The 27,230-nt window shown below is 43.6% G+C and overlaps 2 protein-coding genes across 3 annotated transcripts in view; one reads left to right on the forward strand and one right to left on the reverse strand.

The window, feature by feature from the left end:
• Positions 1 to 9,948, forward strand: part of LOC141108568 (SLIT-ROBO Rho GTPase-activating protein 3-like) — a 152,594-nt gene extending 142,646 nt beyond the window's left edge. The window contains exons 21-22 of one of the 2 annotated variants that reach the window (XM_073600287.1): positions 2,062 to 2,161; positions 3,919 to 9,948. In XM_073600287.1, coding sequence (XP_073456388.1) covers positions 2,062 to 2,161; positions 3,919 to 4,125 — 307 coding nt within the window. In that variant the 3' untranslated portion in view covers positions 4,126 to 9,948. Of the gene's footprint in view, positions 1 to 2,058; positions 2,162 to 3,918 lie in introns of both variants that reach the window. The other variant, XM_073600286.1, reaches the window with a different exon arrangement.
• LOC141108570 (caveolin-3-like) lies at positions 9,305 to 26,176 on the reverse strand. Its single transcript, XM_073600291.1, has 2 exons — positions 25,652 to 26,176; positions 9,305 to 10,496 (listed from the first exon to the last, which is right to left on the reverse strand). The coding sequence occupies exons 1-2, from the start codon at positions 25,769 to 25,771 to the stop codon at positions 10,155 to 10,157; spliced, it is 462 nt and encodes a 153-aa protein (XP_073456392.1). The 5' UTR covers positions 25,772 to 26,176; the 3' UTR covers positions 9,305 to 10,154.
• Between the last annotated feature and the right edge of the window lie 1,054 nt (positions 26,177 to 27,230).

Consider the following 27,230-nt stretch of genomic DNA (forward strand, 5'->3'; position numbering starts at 1 on the left):
AATTGGTACTTTTGAGGAGCGTGGAGGGGGGGAGCAGGCAGCCAATTTTGACAGGTACCCGCTCCCACTTCTGCTCCCACCGCTTAGGCGATCGGAAATGAAGTTCTCCTCCCTCCCCACAGTCTTTTGGGACACGTGACAGGTCCCATTCTCGATGCGCAGAACTGCTCCCACATGCGCAGTGGGCACTCGGCTATGAAGCCCCAAGCTGGCACAGCCCATAGTTGAGGTGCCGAGGAAAGAAAACTGTCTTTTATTTTTTTCACAGGACACTGGAACTCCTCTTTACAGAATATACAGCAACATTTTTTTTTTTTTTTAAAGGTAAAACCTTACTGCAATTTACCCTAAAGCCTCGTACACACGATCAGATTTTCAGACGACCGTTTTTTGTTGCATGCTAGTCTCATGTCAAAAGTGAAGAGGTTACTCGCCATACAAAAATTCTCGTACGACAGAATACAACTTCAGAAGTGACATAATGTGTTGAATGGTTTTATATGTATTCTTTTGTTTCTGAGCATGTGTAGTCTTGCTCTTACGATTTTGTCTGCCCACTCCATTATTTTAAGGGAGGAAGTGATTTGTGGCACGCATACCGCACTGCGGCAAAATGTGGGTGTGATCAAACTCTTAACAGTGGGAGGGGCTTAAGAAGTGTGGCTAAACCAAACCCGGACAGGGGTCAGCTGGGTTGAGAGCAGGGGTTCTCAGGGCAGAAGACAGGGATCAGCTGGGTGGAGGAGAAGGGTCTGCAGGGCAGTGTACGGGGGTCAGCAGGGCAGAAAAGAGAGGTCACAAGGGCAGAGGAAAGGGATCCGCAGGACAGAGGATAGGGGGTCAGTGTAAAGGAGTCAGCAGGAAGACAGGGTGTCAGAAGGGCAGGGTTCAGAGGTAAGAAGAAAGGAAGACAGGGAGTCAGTAGGGAAGGGTACAGGGGTCAGCAGGACGGAAGACAAGGGGTCAGTAGGGCGCAGGGTACAGGGGTCAGTAGGGCGCAGGGTACAGGGGTCAGTAGGGCGCAGGGTACAGGGGTCAGTAGGGTGCAGGGTACAGGGGTCATTAGGGTAGGGGTCAGTGGGGCAGGGTGCAGAGGTCAGTAGGGCGGGTACAGGGGTCAGTAGGGCAGGGTACAGGTTGTCAGCAGGATGGAAGACTGGGTCAGTAGGGCAGGGTACAGGGGTCAGCAGGACTTACTTTGCCCTGTGGTTCGCCATAAGATATACTTGTGCTGCGGTGACAGGGAGAAAACCATGCCAAATGCGTGTGGTGATGAACCAGATACCAGGTGTGCAGATGGGGATGCACAACCGTGCAGGTGGTGGTAAACTCGATGGTGTGGGGACCTGGACCAGTGAAGTAAAAATCCTGCTGGAACAATACCAGGGACAGCCAGAATCGGCAATCTAAAGCACCATACTAACGACCCAAAAATCGACAGATCGCTCGTCGGACGAAAGTTTACTTCCGATTTTCGCATCGTGTGTACGGGCCTTTAGTGCTTCTCCCCTTGCAATATTTTATTAAAAAATACCTTATGATAAATAAGGCATTGTCCGACTGTGTATAATGTGTGTATACTGTAAATCTGTAAATGTTTTATTACTAATCTAATGTAATAATATTATGATGTTATTTTTAGCCCCTTCCTGCTGCCACCTCGCGCCCCTTTAAGAGGACCTAAATGCTGGTAGGTGGAAGCGGGCATTCTGTTCATGTGACCCTGGTGATTGGCTGTCACAGTGGTCACACGATCGAAAGCTCCTGATTGCTGTGCATCAGGAGCTTTCCATGACACTTTAGTTACTGCGGTGAGAGCGCACTCTTAGCACTAAAAAAAAGATTCCCTATAGACAGATATGCGGCTGCTCGGTATTAAAATCCAGAGGCTGCACATATACAGCCAGCTGCCGGGAAGTGGATTAATATATATATGTATGTATGTATGCGTATATATATATTTTTTTAATCTATATATATTATTATTATTATTATTATTATTATTGGAATATACATTTCTCACTGGATGAATCAGTTTTTAATCTTTAACACTTTTAGCAGGTTACCTGTAGAGAGGAGGAACCCAATCGACATCACACCAAAGGGGGCGTCTGCAGTTAAAACTTGGCAAAGTGAACGGCAAAGCATAGAAGTAGACAAGGTAAAGTACAGTGCCAACCAGATACCAGTCGCTGGATCTTATTTACTAAACTATAGTGAAAACATTGCCACGACACATTTTATACACCAGATTATGTCTTCATTTTCACATGATTCATCACTGTTTATGCGCCGTTCATGGTATTTTTACTGAATGTTAAAAATACTGTCGAATAAAATATGTTAAAGTGAACCTATAACCCGACTATAGACATCAAAGTATTTACATATTCTTAGCAAGCGAGTTTAGGATCCAGTTTTGACCTTGTGCTTTGATATTTCTTTTGTCGATTGGTGATCTCAAAACAGCGTAGATAATGACCCATCTTTCATTATTTCTCGTAGGTAATGACCTTTTATACTATACCTCACAGACCTGTAATAAGTTGCTTGGGAGTAACTGGTATCACTTTAGAAACCATAGTTCTGCTGTGAGATGGATCAGTAACTTTTTACAAGAATAAAATTATGTCTGCAATCCATCTTTTAATTAGCAAATAAATTGAGAAATAAAAAAATACAAATAAATAAAAAAATACTTTTTTTTTGTTTATTAAGGGTTTTCTTAATAGCAGCTGACGTATACACTTGATTTATTACTTTATTGTCACTTTATTGGGACATTAGAAAACATGTTTCCATAGTGTTCATTTATCTTTTAATTACAATAATAGAAGTAGACAATGGGGATAAAACCCCATAATAGGGATAAAACGTTTTTGCGGAAGGGAGTTTAACAAGACACATGGCCACTCATTAAAATTAGAAGAAAAGAGGCCATGTGTCTTGTTAAACTCCCTTCCGCGAAAAAGTATACATGCCCCTTATGATTGGCAGAGTGCTGTGACAGCTTCCTGGCAGGATAACTCAAGTGGGTTTGGTCTAGGATCCGAACATGCTTGAGCTCATCCCTGAGGATTGTCTCCTAGTATTGTTACCTCCATCCAGTAGCTATAAGTCAGTGTTTTCCTGAAACACCTCAACCAAAACAAAATGGCGCATTATGACCACTTGATCAAGCTGACGATCATAGGAGATAATCAATTCCAAACAATAAGGCAATCATTCATGGCGCCTGTACGAATGCTTAAGACATCTGTGCACCAAATTTTCTATACTTAGACCCCTTGATGTAATCAGGGCTTTTTTTCAGCTGGAACTAGGGGGAAATCAGTTCCACCACCTCTGGCTCAGGTCTTCTTCTCCCTGCTCACCACTATCACTTGGTAACACTGAAGTCCAGCTTCTGTGTTTACAAGTGATAGCTTATCTCCCAGTAGTTCCCACAGGTCAGATCCCCTGCGCAGATCCCACTGAGTGCCGGACAGGCACAAGGGAGATACAGAACAGGTGCCCAGGGTTCAGTGCAGTCATGGGCAGGAGAAGGTGTGTGGTAGGCTGCACCCTCTGTGGTCTCCATTTGTTTCCTGGTGACCAGTTGTTGATGCTCCTACTGCATGATATCCCTTGCAAGTGACTGTAGTATAGTATGCTGGGAGGTACTACAGCCGGATAGGTGCTTCAGCTTAATATTGCAACAAAGGTAGGAAATATGACAGATGATGGAGCTTTTAAGGAAGGGAGCAAAGATGAGGGCAGTGGAGGGAGGGGTTGTATGCACAATTTTATGCCATTTGGCAGGTATGTTTGTGGCGGGCATGGTTGAGTTTCTGCACCTATTCTCTGAGAAAAAAGCCCTGGATGTAATTATTTAAAAGTTCCCCTTTAAACAGCTCAGCTATTTTGTATTCTTTACAGGATGTGACAAAGAACATGAACAATGTTTTTCGAGAACTGCTGGGTAAAACAGCTATGAAGCAGGGTGGACTAGAAGAAGCAATGGAAGTGGCCAAAGCAGCGAAGTCAAATAAACCCAATGCACCAAGTAGTTGCGAGGCCGTCCGCGGGAGCCCAGCAGGGAAAAAGGGGCCTCAGGGTAGAGCAGTTTTCGGGGCCAGAAGATGAATTCATGACCTTGAGAGAAGAAGAACAACAACAACAAAGCCGGATCATTTCTGGTACCTTTGTTCAAGCTCATCTCGTTCACAAGCTTAAGGCCCACAAAGCTGCGTAGGCCAGGGGTGTGCTAAGCATTGAAGAACGAAGGATGTTCCTCTAACCTTTCCCCTAAAAGCTCTCCCGCACAGCATTTGTTACTTTGTATCCGTGTTTGTTACCGTCATAAACAAAAGCACAGACATATAAAGCCAAGTGGAGCTCCTCTCCCACCCCCTCCTCAAGAGAACCAGCACAGGCCTCTGCCCAGCCAATGGAGGAGCGAAGGGAATAAAAGCTCTGACATATATAGACATTATTGGTTGCTAAAAGCAGCAGTGGCACCTACCCAAGTCCACATAATTCATTTTTATCCCACTGGTATTTAGGTCTACAGACAACTGGGCCAGATCCTCTTCAGCTACATTTTCGATGCAGAATGAAAACCAGCATGGTGCCCATCTGCAGAAGCACAACCAATATCGCCACTGTAGATCCCTGTTCTGTTATACAGATCATCCTGTTAGCCAGCATCGCAGCCCATATCTGACATATGGGAAGAAACAAACTAGACAGTAATCCCTAACTGTACTTACGGCATGATCAAAATATCTTTTGGGCGAAGAAAACATTTTCTTACATGTGAAACAGCCTTCTTTTTTTTTTTTTTTCAGAAAACAGCAGATGGTCAATTCTACAATCACTGGGATTTTTTTTTTTTGCATTTAATAAGATTTTTTGCTTGAATATTGAGACTGCACTGTGTATAGGAATGAAGCCAGCGGACAGGATGCAGCTTGAGGCCACTAGGTGGCACTATAGACACAGAACTTAAATCTCTTTAACCCTTTTTCATTTGTGTTTGCTGACACTTTCAGTAATGCTTTAACAGATGCTTTTTGGAGAAGTTAGTTGGTTGTAAGTCGTCAACGGCACCAGCTTTAGTGACTGGAATAATTTATGACATGGTCCTCCTTTGTTTCAGATGCTAATGTCACCATATTGTTGCCAGGATTGTGTATAGTTACAATATGGTCTCCCCCCCCCCCCCCCCCCCAAAAAAAAATGAAGTAATTGTGTCATTCCCCATCATCTTATTGTTAACAAAATATTTTCTATGGATAATGGAAGCCATATTGATGTGTTGTTATTTTGTAGCCTGCATACACGGATCATGGGTAATTCAGAGGTGCCTCTTTCACAAAGTTATACCAAATAAACTCCCTCCAATCAAATCCTAATATCGATTGACAATGTAAGGGATTTTACAGTTCTCCAAAGCTGAACATGAGATATAACTAAATTCCCTCATCTACGCTAAACAAGGTGGATGGCGGAATCTGTCCTACCATCTTCTGTATTCTGTATAAATAAGAATTGGAGCACCACACCACAGCTCAATGGTCCCGCTGAACCAGCTAATGGCAAGACCCTCCCACTTGAAAAGCTCTGATGAGGGGGGCATGGACTATTGAGCAGTGTTGAGGCACTTCAGTTCTCATTTATACAGTAGTACATTACAAACCAAGGATCCTCTGGGGTGTGGAAGCTGGCTGCCCCATAACCAGTTCTTCTACACCAAATCAACACCAACATCTTCTTCTATTCCAAGACCTGATAAAGGGGGCATGGACTGTTGAGCAGTGTTGTGGCACTTGAATTCTTATTTATACAGTAGCAAACCAAGAATTCTCTGGGGCGTGGAAGCTGCCTGCCCCGTAACCAGATCATCAACACCAACATTGTCTTTTATTCCAAGCCCTGGTGAAGGGGGCATGGACTATTGAGCAGTTGTGTGGCACGTCAGTTCTCATTTATACTATAGTACATTACAAGCCTAGGATCCTCTTGGGTGGGGAAGCTGCCTTCCCTTATAACCAGATTTTGTACACCAACATTGTCTTCTATTCCAAGACCTGATGAAGGGGGCATGGACTATTGATCAGTGGTGTGGCACTTCAGTTTTTATTTATACAGTAGTACATTACAAGCCAAGGATCCTCTGGGGTTTTTAAGCTGCCTACTCCTATAATCAGATCTTCTACATCAATACAGACATTATCCTCTATTCCAAACCCTGATGAAAGGGGTCGTTTTTAGACTCTCAAAACACTAGCTACCCTTTTGATTGTATCTGGACTATTGAGTGGAGTGGTGCTTTAGTTCCTGTTTATTCTGTATTGCATTACAAAACAGAAGAACCAAAGAAGCTGCCTAACCCGTAACCAGATCACCTAGACCAACATCATAATGTTGGATAGCAATGCCAATAGGATAAACTCATAGGTCCAGCGTCATCTTTCCCCTTTCTTAAGTTTGTGTTAATTATGTATTTTGACAGCTGGTGTCTGCGGCTGTCAGAACACCCAAACAGCAACTACATCTGATTTGGTGCAGCAGCTTTTCACCTGACGAATGTCTGCCTGGCTCCATCGATAATCTATAATAATCCATCTAAGCAAGGAGGTCCACTTACAGCTCAAACTTTGGCAGGCTCTTCAGGAACCAACCAAAATGCATGGACAGCTTTATTCAGGGGTGTAATAGCTGAGGGGCTGGACTACAAACCGAGTTCTGTTAGAAATAAACTCCACCACAAGGGTTCTCTTGGCTGGTGCAACGGGGAGGAAGTCATTACTAATGTCAGAGCCTCCAGTAGAAATCCACTACTGCCAGAATTACTTGGCTAGGACAGTCTGGGCTTTTCAGTTAAAGCCCAACTCTGGGCTGGCCAAAAAAGTGAAATCTGCCACCCTCCCCACCCCCACCAGCATATCCAGGGTATAATGCTTGTTTTGTCTAGGGAGACTCTAATAGAGAGAGATACATTAATCTAGAGTCCTGCAAGCTTAATCCTTTCCAGTTCTGGTGCAACAACCAGTCCTCTTAATTTTCCTTTCCTGCCGGTCATGTCGCCATCCCTTTCACTGGCACCATCACGTACAATACATGACCAACAACCACCGCTAGCCATGCATTGTACTTGATCATTTCAAGGGCTTGCTTATGTTTTGTCGATGGTGAGAGGAGGATCAGAGCACTGGCCACAGGAGGACCATAAAGTAGATGTGAACGCCTCAAGTATTCACACAGTCTTCCCAAATAATTTCCGTAATATGTCTAATATGTTTAGTAAGCTGAAGATCATAGGAAATAAACATATTAGAAGCATTATTCATGGCGGCAGTGCAAATGCTTGAGACATTTGCACAGCTAACATTTTATATATAGACACCTATGAGGTCAAAATACAAAATTTTGCTTGGAATACTTAGAGAATTGGCAGCTTGCCTAGGAAAGTCCATCATTTCTTCTCATAGGTGCTGGTTTTTGGAAGATGCCCCTTCTGCCTAGGTAAAACATGGGGGTTTGATTGGGCTTCATCTGGAAAAATTTCATTCTTGAGTTTTTCTGTTTTCATATTTGGGACCCCAACAATATCCTCTACTTCCATAATTATGATGAGTTTTAGTGGGACTATATAGTTTGGGGATTCTAAAACATGACAAAAGTGACAACTGACAACTTTTTAAATTGACATCATTGCAGTAGGAGGACAGAGCTGTGTGAGTGTCAGGGATTTTTACACTGGCTGGTCATAGAGTGAGAGGATCCGAGAAACAGAGCTGTGTGTCAGGGTTTTTTACACTGGCCAATCACAGATTGAGAGCGAGTTGTGGAACAGAGCTGTAAGAGTGTAATTTTTGAAAAAACTAGCCAGTCACAGATTGAGAGCCAACAGAGCTGTGTGTGTCATAGATTTTTACACAGCCAATCACAGATTAAAACCCAGCTAGGGGGCAGATCTGTGTGTGTCATAGATTTTTACACAGCCAATCACAGATTGAGAGCCAGCTAGAGAGCAGAGCTGTGCGTGTCATAGATTTTTACACAGCCAATCACAGATTGAGAGCCAGCTAGAGGGCAGAGCTGTGTGTGTCATAGATTTTTACACAGCCAATCACAGATTAAGAGCCAGCTAGGGGGCAGAGCTGTGTGTGTCATAGATTTTTAACAGTGGCCAATCACAGATTGAGACCCAGCTAGAGGGCAGAGCAGTGTGAGTGTCATAGATTTTTACACTGATTGGTCATAGATCCAGAGGAAGCCGAGGGACAGAGCTCCATCAGTGTCATAGATTTTTACACTGACTGGTTGGAGATCGAAAAGCCAGCAGGAGGGCAGAGCTATGTGAATGTTCCAGATTGTTACACCAGCCAGTCACAGATTGAGAGCCAGTTGTGGGACAGAGCTGTATAAGTGTCATAGATTTTTACACTGGCCAGTCACAGATTGAATTAAAAGAAGTTTTATGAGGATAGCCCCATTTTCATTGGCAAGGAGATATCAGGTTTTGTGTGTTTCAGTTGTACACACAGGTTTTGTGTGTTTCAGTTGTACACATCCCAGCTGATCTACCATCCAGCACTGTTATCTATGGACCTATTACTACTAATTCCATTTATTGCTATCCCACTTTTTATGTGCGCTGATTAACTTTTTCATTTAGTTTGTATTGGTATTGGTTTGTATTGGTCACAGATTGAAGGCCAGCAGGACAGAGCTGTGTGAGTATCGGGGATTTTTTACACTGGCTGGTCATAGATTGAGAGGAAGCCGAGGGACAAAGCTGTGTGAGTGTCGTAGACTTTTACACTGGCTGGTCACAGATTGAGAACCAGCTGGGGGACAGCGCTGTGTGAGTGTAATAGATTTTTACACTGGCTGGTCACAGATTGAGAACCAGCTGGGGGACAGCGCTGTGTGAGTGTCATAGATTTTTACACTGGCTGGTCACAGATTGAGATGCAGCCCTAAAAATATCTACGAGGGTTTCCACTTCAATGGGGGGGGGGGGGGGGGTTTCAATTAACTTCCTGTAGCATTTACATGGCAGGAAGTAAAGGGAAATCTCACAGACAGCCAAAAAAAAAAAAAAAAACAAAAGGCGATCTAACCATTACTTTCTCTATTCAGAATATATATTAAAAAAAGTATATTTGATAGATTCACTTTAACATGAAAAATAAAATAAATCTGCTTTAACTTGATGAAAGTTGAAACTTGATTTTGCTAAGATTTAATACACTTCCCTCACTTCCCTTTAGCATTCCCTGAAGATATTAATATACAAATGTCACACTCCAACTAGGGTCACTGATATATTTCCAGTACAATAGCACACATGAAGGAGACAGATCATTTTTATTTTAGCCCATAACTACAGGAATGACACAATTGGGGACAATCAGGCAGCCTAATCTCACATGGATGGTACTATGAATAGTTCGGACCCCGCACTTTATTTAGTCCCGGCCTCTTGTGACTTTGCTTGAATCCTGCTTGTAAATTGCCTTTTTCGCTGTGTGATCAGTATTTTGCATCCTCTCTTTCCGCAGACTTGTTGCATCAATTTTTTACCTGCCATTAGTTTTAACAAAGAACCAAGGGTTACCCAGGCTCCTGATTTACCCATGATCCCCTGGTCTGGTTTGCCGTACCCTGTTCGTGTAACCCTTGTCTGTGTGTAACAAAGAACTATTATTAATCTGTTTATTCCTTCTAAGGATTTGGTTACTGTGATAATGTCAATGGGGAGGAAATGTTGAGCCTGATACAATGTACATATTGAGCAAAAAAAAACAAAAACTGTATCGATCGGACCTCAGCGGCCATTCATCCACAATATCATGTGACATAGATCTTGTATCCTATACTCTACTCCAGTTCTCACCAAAACACAGCCTTTGTGCATACAGAGAAATAATAATTAAATGCGGTATTTATACCTTCTCTGGCTTTGCATTCTTCATTTGTTACATGAAAAGTAAAAGAAAAATGACCCCCGCCTCCTCCCCAAATGTTCAAAAGTTCATTCTCCAGAGGGACCCCCAATGCAGTGCAATACACCCGTTTGCGGATCCCTCTAGTGCATTTGAATTGACATCCACTTGGCTTTGTTAGTAGACATAAAGTTTCATTTAAGCCGTAAGTTTTTATTAAACTTCCTTTCTGAGCGCGACGCGGATTCCGCTCAGCGCCTTCCCCATGGCTTCGAAGATTGGATCGCAGAAGGTACGGACGCACGCCGCGTAGAACTGGCCCAGGCACTGGACTTCCATCAGGTAACTCTTGACGCAGGGGACTATGGCCCATATGTGGCAGAAGGACAGGCAAGCAAAGAGGAATCCCCAGATCAGGGCCAGCGGAAGGCCCAGGATGGCCGAGAGCACCCGGTAACACCAATATTTGGTGACGGTGAAGGTAGTGCTGCTGGCTTTCCACACTCCATCGAAGCTGTGAATGCTGTCCGGTTCAGCAATGACATCTTCAAAGTCCACCTGAAAAGGAAGAAGCATTTCAGATCATTGTGCAACAGAATTACACAGACTGGCATTTCTTACTATAGGCAACTACTGCTATAGAGATTATAACATTATAATACAACCCCTGACGCTTAAAATTTTAAGAAACCCTAAAATTAAAAAAATCCTATAGTGCTGCAGACCTTATCAAGTTAGCTGTGCGTCATTAAAAAGAGGAATTCCGGTTATAGATATTTTATACATAGTTACAGTGGTTCAGCTTGGATCAATTTCACTATACATATACCACCTATTTGGGATCCCAGTGAAAGCTGAATATCACTAAAATAGACACCACTACTCCAGTAATCTCCCACTTGCAGGACCCCGTATTAAGCAGCTGTCTTGCTGAATCGTGAAAAGGAGGTTGGCCGCTTGGCATGGGTGATATTCAGTGCATGCTTTGTGTAACATCCACTTAGGTGCTTGGTTAGTTAAATTTAGTTAATGGCTCACTGTAATCAGTTGAGCTGCATGTGATTATTTAGGCCTGTTCTGTGTTTCCTTGGCTGCAAGGGTTGGCTGCTTCTCCCTGTCTGTCTGAAGGGTTTTGGAAGATAGGGGGCTGGGAGAGTCAAATCAGCAGCAGAATATTTATGCAAGGAAACAGAGAATGTAAGGAAGTGAGCATTTAAGTGGTGATTCCCTGATGATATAGCATATACATAAATTCGTAAAAACGAACGTGTATTGAAATATACATAGAAGATACATATCCAAATACATAAAGGGGACTAACAAAGAGTCCCCTAAATCTATACAATGACCACGTGTAACAAAACATCAAATGGTATAATATAAAAACTTGTCACAGCATAATGTCAAATTGGTATTGTGTGGAGATTGCCAACATTTGGCACAATGGCAGCTTCCTCAGGGCTTCATTCCATAGAGTATAACTCCACACCTATGCTCAAAATTGTCTGGCGTGTCCGAGCTAAGGGGAGACCAAAGAAAAAACTGTCCAGTTAGCCACCAACATACATTAAAGGAAACCCAGCTATATCAGAGGATACATGGTATTTACCCTCAAACCTGCATATGATGAGCCACTCAAAATTCAGTCAGAGGTTAGGTAATCCCTGTAACAAGTGCATATCATCCAATGGCTCAGTCAATCAAAGGATCCTTATTCAATATTGAGATATATATCGTCCACCAATGACCAAAATAAAGGGTAAAGATATCTCACATCTCTGCAATATGCATGGAAATACCTCCCATATGCGGAGGGGACAAAAACGATAAGTATCTGGGTCTCCTGATGAAACTTGCAGTCCAGCCTGATCCAGCCTGATGAGCAGGACTGCGGGTTCCTTGGGAGACCCAGATACTTATGTTTTTATGTCATATACCCATTGTCTATTGATCAGGAGCCTCATGTCACTTTTACATTTACCATATGGCTCTATTTCGTCTTGAAACTATGTATCACTTGGTAACATGGCTGACTATATGTTATCGTTCTGTTTATGTTATTCAAAAAGAAAATAAATATATTTTGAAAATAAAAGTAAGTCCGCCGGCCCTGACAATATCCCCTTCCATGTCGAAGGGGCTCATGCTGTACATGGTGGATGGGGGTTTCCCCTTCCAGCACAGAATGCTCCCGTTAGGGGTGCTGGGAGGTGCGAGACCTTCCGCCAATCAGGCTGAACTCCTCTCAATATTGTCAGACAGTTAGTATAATCCTGTGTTTTGTTATGGATCAGGGGTATCTGAAAATGTTACTTCTCCGCCTACAGATATTTTATGTATTTCTCGTTTCTCCGCGTTTTATTTTTTTTTTTTCTTACATGATGAAGTTTACTTCTGTATTTCATATGTTTTTTCCCAAAATAAAAATCTTTTGAAATAGAAAGTAAAACGAAGCCCTCCAGTGGCACGCTGTCACCGCTGCAGAGGCTTCCATCTTCGCCTGGTCTTCCTTCCAGGTTTGTGGGCTGCAGCCGCTTAATTGGCTGAACTGTGACGACAGCTGCACATGCACGTGGGAGTTTCGGCCGTGGCAAACCGCTCTCAACGAACAGGATGGGTATGCCGTTCTTTCAGAGAGCTTGTGCCGGTGATGCTCGCTAGAATATCTCTTAAACGGTGCACATTTAGGAGATATTCATTTAACCCACAGGTAAAAATAAAAAAAAAAAAAAGAGTTTACTACCACTCTAATTGTAGAGCACCATTGTGGTCACCTGAATAAATGTCCTCATTAGAAGATCTCCTTTTAAGTCCTGTTAGGTGATGGGAATTTTTAACTCAAAATTTTTAACGTTCCCTCATTTTAAAAACCTAACATGACAAAAACCCACAAAAATTAGAGACAAGTGTTTTAAAATAAATCCTGGAACATTACCTCTTACTATAATTGTTTATAATAGTCATCCATTTTTAGGAGGTTGCCAAGTTTTTACCTAGAGCAGTGTTCTTAACTCCAGTCCTCAAGGCGCCTCAACAGGTCTTGTTTTCAGGCTCTCCATTATTTACACAGGTGATTGGATCAGTTTCACTGCCTTAGTAATTACCACAACTTATCTGAGGGAAATCCTGAAAACATGACCTGTTGGGGTGCCTTGAGGGCTGGAGTTGAGAAACGCTGACCTAGAGCATTCTGCAGTTTTCAGGAAGCCATATACAACCCCCTCAGTATTGCCAACCTACCAGATTGAAATTTACTGACATGACACCCAAAATTTTATGGCACAGCCAAGTTTTTACTGGCTTTTCCAAAAGTTACCAATTACAGTTTTAAGTGCAAATTTCAGTATTCAGGCTGCAAACGTGTACAATATGCAATTAGCAATGTCATTTAGCCATTTGCCGACCGTCTCACACCGATATACGTTGGCAAAGGGGCACGAGTCAGCAAAACCACACACCCGTATGTCACTCCGTCATCGGCGGCTAGCGTACAAGCCGCGGGAACGTGCACGTGGGTCCCGCGGACTCTGTCCGCCAGTGGCCCGTGATCGTGGTACGGAGAGGCAGAACAGGGAGATGTAAACAAGACATTCCCTGTTCTGCCTAGTAACATGACCGGGAACTACTGCTCCCAGTGATCAGGAGCAGTGCTCTCTGTCATGTTCTAGTAAGCCCATCCGCCCTGCAGTTAGAACACACTGAGGGAACACAGTTAACTTTTTGATCGCCCCCTAGTGTTTAACCCCCTTCCCTGTCAGTGACATTTGCACAGTAATCAGTGCATTTTATAGCACTGATCGCTGTATAAATGTCAATGGTCCCAAAAATAGTGTCATAAGTGTCTGATCTGTACACAGCAATGTCGCAGTCACGATAAAAATCGCAGATTGCCAACATTACTAATAAAAAAAATAATAATAAAAATGCTATAAATCTATCCCCTTTTTTGTAGACGCTATAACTTTTGCGCAAATCTATCAATATACGCTTATTGCGATTTTTTTTTTTTTTTTACCAAAAATATATGTAAAACATATTGGCCTAAACTGAGGAAGAAATTAGTTTTTTTATATATTTTTTTGGGGATATTTATTATAGCAAAAAGTAAAAAATATTGCTTTTTTTTTCAAAATTGTCTGTCTTTTTTTGTTTATAGCGCAAAAAATAAAACCACAGAGGTGATAAAGTACCACCAAAAGAAAGTTCTATTTGTGGGAAAAAAAGGACGTCAATTTTGTTTAGGTACAACGTCGTATGACTGTGCAATTGTCAGTTAAAGCGACGCAGTGCCGTATCGCACAAAATGGCCTGGTCATTAAGGGGGCAAATCCTTCCGGTCCTTAAGTGGATAAATAAACGTCTCCCTCATCTGCTCCCGTTCCCGTACCTTTTATATAATCACAGATAATTGGTATACTTTCCAAAAAGTAAATACCTTTTTTTTGTTAACTAGAGGTGAGGACCTGGATGATGGATGATGATGTAGGAATCATTTTTTCCTGTTACCTCCAGGAATGTCTACATTACACATCCCAGGAGGAAGTATTTCGGTGATTGGCACATGTGTGAAGACGGGCCTCGAACAAGGTACCCGCTCAGGAGGGACCGCACACACAGGGTCCTAGCACTGTAGTAGCTTTATAGTAATGGTTCAGAATTGTAGAAATTACAAGGGAAGAACAATATGGCACACTGGTGAACAAAACACTATGAGTACAGCCCACTGTATTATGATTTACAGTTGGGTAAGCGGAAGACGGCCTCTGCTGGAGGGGTGGGAGTATTTTGTATAATCCACACTGCACTAGCCCACTGAAAGGGATCCTTGGAAGATTCTTTGGCCCCGGACAGTGTCCCTTGCTCTGTCCCTACTCACCAGGAACCGTTCCCTGCTCAAAGCACTGTCCCTAACTAGCGGGTTCCTCACCCTAACCTACCCTTATTCAAAGCATACCAAATTTACATGGGATCGCTTATTTAAATGCTGCCTCATTAGGATGACCACCTAAACTCTCACACGAATTTGGCATCATATCCCCAGAGATGACTAACAAATTTTCTAAGGGATCAAATTCCCTTAACAAATTTGCCTTTTCCTGTTCCATCGGTACAGTGATACCTACAAGAAAAAAGAATGCTTGCACGTGCCTACATGCACACCACAAGATCCCACGCATGTGCAGAAACCAGTGCCATGTCTGTACACGAGTAAGAATATTAGGGAATTACTGCCAAGAGGAGCTCCAAGATGGCGGTGCAGAAAGAAAGCCACGTCATTGACAAATCATATTAAAGGGACGATTTATATAGAGTGTGAATGTAGTTTACGTACATAGGGTGGAGTTCTTCTTATAGGTCAAATGGGATCTGTCTGGAAAAGGCGAATCTACTGGCAAACAAAAAAGTAACCAAGCTCTATAAATCACGTGAATAATTCTTCTGCAAATGTATGGTGAGATTTGACCAGCTATAGATAGATATCCTTGTTTTTTACATCTAGGATGGAAGTAATGATAAGTAAACACCTTCTGTGTTACGAAGGTAATGCTGTACTTACAAGGAGCACTGCTGCTAGCATTTATTAGGATTCCATGAATTCCCTCTGTATATTTGTCTCTGTGCGGAGGTGGATGTGGGTTGAGGCTCCAGCTGTCAGGTCTTTTCTGGCTCATGTGACAGCCCCCCCCCAGCCTGTCTGGAACTGAAGCATTCTCTGCAGTGTTAAATTTACCCAGGTCTCCTCCTAATTTCGAAGTGAAGATTGGTAGCTGTTACTTGATGGGTACAAGTCACTGTATTTAACCATCCACAAGAAACCCTTTCCACAATTAAAACACCAGCAGACAAACAAGTCAACAGTTGAACACAATGGCTAATTACATTCAAAAGATGTATAGGTCTCATTTTTATAAGAGCACATGATAGGTAACTATATTTTAATATGTTTCTGATCCTTAGAGGAGATACTTTCCTGAGCACAGCCAATGTCCACATGGGGATTATCACACTCTTGAAATCTTTTGACCCAAAATGGTTGGGAACAACAGCTTGCACGCACCTTTTTTTTTTAAATTAAACTTCAAACTAGAGTACATAAACAAAATTAAATTATGTGATCATTAAAAATAGGGAACAACTTGATTTTTACTAAACCCCCCCCCCCTCCATAGCCCACCCTACCCAGACCTCAAACCTAGTCTGAGCTAGAACCCCATCCAGGTGGATATTTACCTTTTTGTGACAGCAGAAGCCCCCTCCATCCTTCATGCAGAAATTATCCAGGCTACACCTACGCAGTAGTTACCCATAGACTTGAATTGGGCTGTATTTCTAGCATCTTGAAAAAGTATGGCCCCATTAAGACTATAGGCTGGGGCGGTACCAGAGAAGATATCTGCACTGAGGAAGCCACTTAGTCTGAGCTAGAACATCGCCCAAGTACATACCTACCTCTTCATAACAGCAGCAGCCTCTGTGCGGAAATCTATCAGGCCACAGTGGCTACCCATAGACTTGAATGGGGCCATACTGCTAGCGTCTTGAAGGAGTTTGAGCCCCTTTAAATCTCTAGAAACTAACTGCTTAGGCGTTGAGTACCAGAGAAGATATCTGCACTAAGGAGGCCACCGAGACTGAGCAAGAACCCCACCCAGGTGCATATTTACCTCTCCTCCTTAATGCCTCGTTTAGACCTGAGGTTGGAGGGCAGCAAAAATGCGTGGTTGAGCCACATTTTTGCTGCCTGCTAACTGCCCCCCCTTAAGCTGCAATAGGCAGCAGACGATCATTGGGAAGCGCCAAGTGCTGTTTGATGGCAAAATGGGGTTAAAATCATTTCCTCACCGCCTGTATAGCCTCTGAAGCACAATCTGAAGGTGGATCAGGCTTCAGAGGCAAGGGAGATTTAGAAGCACGTCTATCTACCCTTAAAGTAGCAGCCTCCTCCATTGTTTACATTCCTCGTGAAGAAATCTTCTGGTCCATCCATACACAATGGCTACCAAGAGATTTGAATTGGGTTTTACTCCTAGCGTCTTGAAGGAATAATGCTCCATTCAAGTCTATAGGAGCTAATTACTCAGGCGGTGCCAGAGCAGATATCTGCACCGAAATGGCTATTCAGTCTAACATAGATCCTCAACCAGGTGCATACATAACTCTCCGTGACAATGGCAACCTCCTCCATTGTTTACATCCCTTCTGCAGAAACCTTCCAGGCCACACCTGCACAGTAGTTAATTGTAGACTTGAATAGGGCTACGGTTCTAGAGAAGATATGTGCAACGAGGAGGCCACCAAGTCTGAGCTAGAACACAATTGAAATGCATACTTACCACTCCACGACAGTGGCAGCCTTCTCCACTGTTTACATAATTTCTGCAGAAATCTTTAAGGCCACAACTACACAATTGCTACACATAGACATGAATGGAAATATATTTCTAGTTCCTTGTAGGAGTATGGCCCCATTCAAGTCTACACAAGACTAACTGCTCGGGCAGTGCCAGAAAAGATATCTGCACCAAGAAGGCCATCTAGTCCGAGTTGGAACCTCACCCAAGTGCATACTTACCTCTTAGTGACAATCACAGTCTCCTTCCTTGTTTACATCCTTTGCCCAGAAGTCTTCCAGGTCACCCCTACACACCCCTATCTATACACAAATGGGGCTGTACTCCTAGTGTCTTTAAGGAGTATGACCCCATTTAACTCTCTAGGTACTAACTGCCCAGGCTGTGCCAGAGAAGATATCTGTAGTGAGGAGGCCACCTAGTTTAAGCTAGAACCTCACCCGTGTTCCTGAGCTTGGCTGTGTGCATCCATTGATACACACCTATGGCTCCCTCTGGCCTCAGAGACTTCTGTGAATGCAGGAAAAGAGCATTGCTGCTGTACACAGGAGAGGGCTGAACCAAGAGAAGTAAGTGTTTATGGGTGGCTGGCCTGGGTGGGGTGTTGGGGTTGTGGACTGGTATTGGAACTTTTTTTTTAACTTAATTCATGGAATGCATTAAAGTGAAAAAACCTTTTGCCTTTAGAACCACTTTTAGACACTGCAAATGAAACAGAAATGCAAAAACTGGCAAGGAGCAGGACAATTAATAAAACATCCAAAAATCCAGAAGACAGTAAAAAGTGTTTTTATAAAATGTATATTGTTGGAAATCGGTGTTCATTTTGGCAGCAAATTTTGATTTAGTTTTAGTCTAATGCCGCATACACACAAGCGGACTTTTCGACCGGACTGGTCTGACGGACAATTCGACCGTGTGTGGGCTCCATCGGACCTGCAGCGGACTTTTTCGGTCGAAAATCTGACGGATTTTAGATTTGGAACATGTTTCAAATCTTTGTGTCGGAACTCCGCCGGACTCAGTTCCTATCGAAAAGTCTGCTCGTCTGTATGCTAGTCCGACAGACAAAAAACGACGCTAGGGCAACTATTGGCTACTGGCTATGAACTTCCTTATTTTAGTCCGGTTGTACGTCATCACGTACGAATCCGTCGGACTTTGGTGTGATGTGTAGGCAAGTCAGTTCGTTCAAAAGTCCGTTGGAAGTCCGTCGGACCAGTTTGGTCGAAAAGTCTGCTCGTGTGTACACGGCATTAGTCTTTTGACTAAAATGGCATTTTAGTTTTAGTCCCATTTTAGTCTTCTGCAATTGTTTTAGTTTTAGTCGTAATTAGTTAACTAAATCTCCAGTACATTTTAGTCGACTAAAACTAATTTTAGTTGTCTAAAATCTAATGGGTGTAGTTAAATTGTAATGCATTATTTAAGTATTTCTCTACAACTTCAAAACTCATTATATACTGCTGGAGTGAAAAATCAAATATGTTATTATTTATGCATTTATGTTTGAACATGCACTACAGACCAGTGTTAATTTTGATGTCAAATTTCAATTTAGTTTTAGTCATACTCTCTTGACTAAAATGCCATTTTAGTTTTAGACTTATTATAGTCTTTTGACTAAAATGTCGTTTTAGTCGTATTTTAGTCATCTCAATTGTTTTAGTTTCAGTCTTAATTTAGTAGACGAAATTAATACTGTTGAAAATTCAAACGTGCTACACAAAGCATCCTGCCCTATGAACCCTATACAATATGTTTAATGGCAATGTGAGGGAGGTTTAGGGTGGTCTTAAAGTAAAGCTTCTATTTTTTTCAGCATTGAAATGTCCCAATACCAAAACCAGCATATAATAATTTTCCCCGTTGGATCTTGGGTTAATGTGAATTGTCCAGATCTGCTGTGAGTTATAACCTAGGCTAATCATTTCAGTAGTTCTTAATGGCAATATTAATTTTACTCTGAATATTTTTAGTCATTAAATTGTCACTGAAATGTCTGTGATGTCCCTCTTACTGCACTTTCTCGTTGCTCATGGGTCATCTCTATTCCCCTCCATTTCTGTTATATGCCTGCCAACTTCCCTAAACCATCCACCTTTAGAACATACCTCTGCTGTCCCTGGTCACCTATATTCTAGTACATGTCTCCAGCATTCCCATTTCCTTTCACCACTGATACATGCCTCCAACATCATCTCTCGGATGGATCCCCCCCTTCTCGATCCACAATACATATATAAGGTCTACTCTATATCCAGAACACAATTACATAGTTACATGGGAAGGTAGGGCTCGTTTGGAGTAGCCCTTGCTGTTCTCCTCCCATTCTCCCCTCAATATAGTTACATAGTTTGTAAGGTTGAATAAAGACACCAGTCCATCCATCTAAGAGTTTTTGGAAATGACTGACACTCCCTACTGTCACTACCAACCAGGAGTTCCACATCCTTAATGCTCTAACAGTAAAGAATGAACAAATGCAGTTTAATGGTTAAAACCCTTTCGTCCAACTTCATTGAGTGGCCACGTGTTCTCCTAAGCTCCTGAGACTGAATAGTTTTCTCCCTATGCTAGAATCACCAATGATATATTTGTAGATATTATTATATCCCCTCTTAAGCATCTCTTCTCCAGGGAGAATAAGTTTAATGCTTGTAGTCATTCCTTGTAACTGACATCCTCCAGTCCCCTTATTATTTTTGTTGCCCTTCTCTGGACTCTCTCCAGTTCCAGCACATCCTTCCTGAGGAGACAACAAGCCTCCAATGTCACCAGTCCCCTCCATCTGTGGAATACTCCTCCAGTATTCCCTTATACCCTCTGATACATGCGTCCTACTTTCCTGACCCCCTTCAGGGATCCCCTTTCACTGTTCCCTGTCACCTTCTTGGCCAATGTTGTCTCAGTATCCTCAATTCTCTAGACCTCCGATATATTCCTCCAGCATCCTCCCTTTGACCTTACCCCTACACCAATATATATCTCATCCTTCCTTGGTCTCATCTATCCCTAGAACATACCTGCGCCATTTCTGGTTCCCTTCTTCTCCATTATGTTTCTTGTATTCCCAATCTCCCCAACCCCCGATACATGTCTCAGGTGTTCTTTCTCTGCCTCCCCACTCCGACCTCTGATATTTCCTGTCCCCAACACATCCAGTACTAGTTTACAGTATCTCCTCCACCTCTTATGCCCCGTACACACGGTCGGATTTTCCGATGGAAAATGTCCGATCGGAGCTTGTTGTCGGAAATTCCGGCCACGTGTGGGCTCCATCGGACATTTTCCATCGGATTTTCCGACACACAAAGTTTGAGAGCAGGATATAAAATTTTCCGACAACAAAATCCGTTGTCGGAAATTCCGATCGTGTGTTCACAAATCCGACGGACAAAGTGCCACGCATGCTCAGAATAAATAAAGAGATGAAAGCTATTGGCCACTGCCCCATTTATAGTCCCGACGTACGTGTTTTACGTCACCGCGTTCAGAACGATCGGATTTTCCGACAACTTTGTGTGACCGTGTGTATGCAAGACAAGTTTGAGCCAACATCCGTCGGAAAAAATCCATGGATTTTGTTGTCGGAATGTCCGAACAAAGTCCGACCGTGTGTACGGGGCATTATGCATGCCTCCAGTGTCCTCTCCACTTATTATACATGCCTCCAGTGTCCTCACCACCCTCTGCCCCATCTCCAATATATTTCTTTGGTATGCCAATCAACCCCATGTCTGATACATCCCTCGGGCATCTCCAGCTCTTGTCTTCCAACCCTCAACACCTTACACACGCTCCCAAAATAATCCCATTCATGCATGTACAGACATTTACTAGTTGGAAAAAATCTTTGTTGCCCATTGAACTACGATCTCTATACAGGTGGTAAACACCACACAGAAGGCAAGGGATTTGCATTTTATTGGCAACACAAACCTATAATCAATCAATATCAATCAATATTTTATCCTCAGAACTACATAATCAAACTGGAAGCCTTCCTATAAATTTAGGGCGCAGCGGTATGTAGCAGGCAATAAGAAATAAAATCAGGAGCATGCAGGAGCCAATACATGAAACGATAAAAAGTAATAGTCTGTGACATTACAACTAGAAATACAGGTAAAAATACAGAAAATAAATTGCAGACATAGAGCTAAAAATACATAAATAAAAAGGTTTTCCACCAGGCTGTTAAAAGTATTTTAATTCTCCAAGTGAATAGCTTACTTACTATATACTCTTCTATCATCAATACCTGTTAAAAGGAGTTGGTCAATTTTCTATTCAATTCTAATTTCTATTTTTATAGTATCTATTTGTACCAGGTTTTAGTAGCTCCTCCTTTGCAGTTAAACGTGAGATACCCCCACTATACGTTTGTTTATGTGTTCCCATTCACACAGTACACCTAAAATAATTTAAAACATATATTTCCTTCTTTCTGGTTCTTTCTTTTGAGTAACTTTGTGCATAGAACACCTAGAGCAGCTTAGAATGGATGGCAATGCGAAGATGGGGGCAAAGTGAACACTTTTTTCTTAAAGAGGAAGTAAACCCTCTCTAAAAAACAAAAAAAACACCCTGCAGGACAAAGGCATAATGAGCTAGTATGACTAGCTCATTATGAATTACTTACCTGAGATCGAAGCGACCCTCGTTGACCTCCTCCGTCGCCGCCATGATACCCGGAGTGACTTCTGGGTATCGCTGCTCCGGGGCTGTGACTGGCCGGAGCAGCGATGATGTCACTCCAGCGCATGCGCATGGGAGCCGTCAGTGACGGCATGATCGCCTTCATTAATGGCACGCTCAGTGCGCCTGCGCATGCGCCGTAGATATCAGTGCCCGTTTTTAGGAAAATATCTCCTTAACTGTGTAGGTTAAGGAGATATTTCTTGCACCTACAGGTAAGCCTTAATCTAGGCTTACCTGTAGGTTAAAGTGGTCTGTAATGCCGCGTGCACACGATCGGACTTTACGGCATACTTGGTCCGGCGGACCAGAGTCCGCCGGACAATCCGACCGCGTGTAGGCTCCGGCAGACTTTTTTTCCCAAAAGTCCGCTGTACCTAGATTTGAAGCATGTTTCAAATCCTAGTCCGCCGGACTCAGTTCCTGACGGAAAGTCCGTCCGTCTGTATGCTGGTCTGACGGACAGGGTATTGCATCTCGCGCTCGCTGCAATAGGAAAAACAAATTTTCCTATTGCGGCGAGCGCGGGGCTTGCCAGGCCCTTAGGTCTGGTATGGATTTTAAGGGGAACCCCTACGCCAAAAAAATGGCGTGGGGTCCCCCCTAAAATCCATACCAGACCCCGATCCAAGCACGCAGCCTGGTCGGTCAGGAAAGGGGGTGGGGACGAGCGAGCGCCCCCCCTTCTGCACCGTACCAGGCCGCATGCCCTCAACATGGGGGGGTGCTTTGGGGGAGGGGGGACGCCCTGGGGGGCCCCCCACCCCAAAGCACCTTGTCCCCATGTTGATGAGGACAAGGGCCTCTTCCTGACAACCCTGGCCGTTGGTTGTCGGGGTCTGCGGGCGGGGGGCTTATCAGAATCCGGGAGCCCCCTTTAATAAGAGGGCCCCCAGATCCCGGCCCCCCACCTTATGTGAATGAAAAAGTGTCAATAATAAAACACACTACACAGGTTTTTTAAATAATTTATTAGACAGCTCCGGGGGGGTCTTCCTCCGGCTTCGGGGGTCTTCTTCCGACTTCGGGGGTCCCTCAGGTTCCTCTTCTCCCGGCGTCCGGTTAGTTCTTCTCTGCTCTCTTTGGCCTCTTCTCCCGGTGTTCCAGTTCTTCTGCCGGCTCCTCCGCTGTCTTCATGACGCTCTTTTGCCAGCGGAGGCCCGGACTTCTGGCTTGGTCGAGCGTGGTCAACATCACCCGGTGACCACGCCCCCTAAAACGTCACAGTCCCAGCATGCCCAGGGACTGTGATGGCATAAGGGGGCGGGGTCTCCGCCTATATAAGTCACAGCGGAGCGCTCAGAGAGCAGTCCAGCCAGAGAGACCGTTGTGTCAACATCTGGAGAAGAGAAGAGGGAAGAAGCCAAGAAGACAAGAAGGCAGAAGTCCAGGCCTCCGCTGGCAAAAGAGCGGCATGAAGACAGTGGAGGAGCCCGCAGAAGAACTGGAACACCGGGAGAAGAGGCCAGAGAGAGCGGAGAAGGACCAACCGGACGCCGGGAGAAGAGGAACCGGAGGGACCCCCGAAGCCGGAAGAAGACCCCCGAAGCCGGAGGAAGACCCCCCCGGAGCTGTCTAATAAATTATTTTAAAAACCTGTGTAGTGTGTTTTATTATTGACACTTTTCCCCTAGGTAAATGGGTAGGGGTACATAGGGTGGGGGGCCGGGATCTGGGGGCCGTCTTATTATAAGGGGCTCCCGGATTCCGATAAGCCCCCCGCCCGCAGACCCCGACAACCAACGGCCAGGGTTGTCGGGAAGAGGCCCTTGTCCTCATCTACATGGGGACAAGGTGCTGTGGGGGGGCCCTGCAGAGCGCCCCCCCCAAAGCACCCACTCCCCCATGTTGAGGGCATGCGGCCTGGTACGGTTCAGGGGGGGGGCGCTCGCTCGTCCCCACCCCCTTTCCTGACCGGCCAGGCTGCGTGCTCGGATCGGGGTCTGGTATGGATTTTAGGGGGGACCCCATGCCGTTTTTTTCAGCGTAGGGGGTTTCCCTTAAAACCCATACCAGACCTAAGGGCCTGGTATGCCCCGCGACGGGGCTCGCAAGGTGTCAATCTCGCCGATAAAAGTGGTGAGATTGACTTCCTTTTCTAGTCCCGTCGTACCCAAGTCACGTTCAAAATGAACGGACTTGTCCGTGTGTGGGCAAGTCCGTTCATTCTGAAAGTCCGCCGTAACTCTGTTGAAAGTCCGTCGGAAAGATGGGCGGACTTAGCCTGCCGGAAAGTCCGGTCATGTGTAGGCAAGTCCGTCCATTCAGAAAGTCCGGCGGTAGTCCGCCGGAAAGTCCGGCGGGAAGAATGTCGGACCAAGTATGCCATAAAGTCCGATCGTGTGTACGCGGCATTAGGGTTTACAACCACTTTAAAGTGCATTAACCTACAATGAACCTCTCAAGCCTTGAGATCTTTAACCCTTTGTTAGGACAGACAGTGTGCACATCTGGTTTAGAACTGATAATGAGATCTGCCAGCGCAGTACAGACAGGGTAATTATGATAAACATTACTTCCCAGCCCTTCCTAAACAATGCATATTATAACTGCCTATTAACATTTACAAGTAATCACGCCAGAGATTGTTGATTCAGGGAATATCGTTAGAGGATCAAGACAGATTTTTTTTTTCCCCTCCCTGTTGGAGCAAATGGGACCATGCCTTTTTGCCTTTTTGAACTTGGAGCATAGGCTTTTGTATTTTGAGGTTTCTATTTATTTATTTATGTATTTATTTATTTATTTTTATTGGTCAAATTAGATTTGTGTGCTTTTTCAGCTTGACTATTTATGTAGCCTTTTTCTATCTTCTATGTTACACATAAAGGGGGATTTTTTGATTTTTTCCAAATAGGATTTTTCAGCAAGGAAAAAGCAAGTAAAAAGGTAAGCAGCAATTTAAGTTTGTTTTCTTAAGTTATTCTATGTAAATAGAAACATGGAACAAATATAAAGTAGGTGATACAAAATAGCTAAAGGTGGTAAAGTGCTCCCCTCTACATAACTGGTAATTTACTATGTAAAGCAAATCATATGCAATATTATAATGCGCAGTATAAAAACAGAAAAAAATGCAGAAAAAAATATACTGGTATATATTTTTTTCACATTATCTTTCAAATGTTTTGCTGTTTTTATACTGCACATTTATTTTTTGTTTATTATTATTATTATTTATTTTTTTTATTATTAGTTATTGTGTATGATTTTCTTTATATATATATAGTAATTTACCAGCTATGTAGAGGTGAGCTCTTTAGCTATTTTGTATTACCCTGGAACACATATTGGGTATATAGCAGCAGACCCTCAAACACACTTATTAGCGCATTTCTTTACATAGTAGCGCAGGGGACTAAAAATGTTTTTTATACAAATATAAAGTCGGTGTTATTCCATTATGGCTGCAAAAGTGCAAACGTGATTTAAATCTGATATGTTTCTTAAACTGCTACAGTTTGAGAATAAACTCATGTACAGTAGAGTTCCTATTACCCTCTTAAAGAGCAATTTTTTGTTTTAGCAGCAACCAAAGTAACACAACAAATTGCTCGTCCATAGATCTAGCTAGATACATTGTCATTTTAATTTAAAAAGATGTGATGGCACAAATACCGAGCTCCAAATACAAAAAATAAGTCATGCCCTATATCTCACCTGTACCACGTCTTGGTTGATTTTCTTGGGGTCCCTCTGTACAAGATCGATCTCTCTGGTGAGGGGCCCTGCATAGGGCTTGTTTTCCTTGGCAGGTTCGGGTTGCTGGATTTGGGCCATATTGTAAGCTTTGGGCAACCTCACCCTCTTCTCCCTCTATCACCGTCCTGCAGCTTGTATCCCTGTGTCAGGCTGACCAGAGAGCTGGTAATATAAGTATCTCCTCCACCCTCTCCCACCTTAACCCATCCCTGACTAAGTGCCTCAGTGGAGTTGGACAAACCTCCTTTGTTTATCAGTAATATATTTAATGCAAAGACTACAAAGTGGTTATGATTTTAATTGATAAATTGTATTTTACTATTTTTAATTGTCATTTTTTTTTATCCTTTTTTTTTTGTCCTTTTCTTTAAAGAGCTACTAAATCCCCCCAAAAAGTCATATACTGTAGTTTAACCACTTCAATACCGGGCACTTATACACCCAGACCAATTTTCAGCTTTCAGCGATGTCGCAGTTTGACAATTGTGCGGTCATACAACACTGTACCCAAACTACAGTTTTATCATTTTGTTCCCACAACATTTTGTTCCCACAAATAGAGCTTTCTTTCAGTGGCATTTGATCACCTCTGGGATTTTTATTTTCTGCTAAACAAATAAAAAAAAGACCGAAAATTTTGAAAAAAAACTTTTTTTTTGTTTGTTACAAAACTTTGTAAATAAGTAAGTTTTCTCCTTCACTGATGGGCACTGATAGGGCTGCACTGACGGGCACTGATAAGGCGGCACTGATGGGCACTAATATGGGGCACTGATAGGCGGCACTGATATGCAACACTGATGGGTACACATAGGCGGCACTGATGGGCACTGAAAGGTGGCATGGATGGGCGGCATGAAAGGGCACAGATAGGTGGCATGGATGGGCACTGATAGGTGCCACTGATGTACACTAATGGATGGTACTGATGGGCATAACTGATTGGCAGGCATCCATTGTGGACACTAATTGACACCCATTGTGGGCACTGATTGTTATCCCTGGTGGCCATGGGTGACATACTTGGTGGTGATTAGTGGTGGGCATCCCTGGTGGCATCCCTGGTGGTCCAGTGTGGGCATCCTCGGGGGGGGGGGGGCTGCGCTGATAATCAGCACAGACCCCCCTGTCAGAGGAGCAGCCGATCGGCTCTCCTCTACTCGAGTCTGACAGATGTGAGTGAGGAAAAGCAGATCAATGGCTCTTCCTGTTTACACTGTGATCAGCCGTGATTGGACACGGCTGATCACGTGGTACTGATGGGTTTAACTGATTGGCAGGCATCCATTGTGGGCACTGATTGGCATCCATTGTGGGCACTAATTGGCACCCATTGTGGGCACTGATTGTTATCCCTGGTTGCCATGGGTGACATACCTGGTGGTGATTAGTGGTGGGCATCCCTGGTGGCATCCCTGGTGGTCCAGTGTGGGCATCCTCGGGGGGGGGGGGCTGCGCTGATAATCAATCAGCACAGACCCCCCTGTCAGAGGAGCAGTCGATCGGCTCTTCTTTACTCGAGTCTGACAGACGTGAG

The sequence above is a fragment of the Aquarana catesbeiana genome, linkage group LG09 (genome assembly GCF_042186555.1).
Source record: "Aquarana catesbeiana isolate 2022-GZ linkage group LG09, ASM4218655v1, whole genome shotgun sequence".
Classification (NCBI taxonomy): domain Eukaryota; kingdom Metazoa; phylum Chordata; class Amphibia; order Anura; family Ranidae; genus Aquarana; species Aquarana catesbeiana.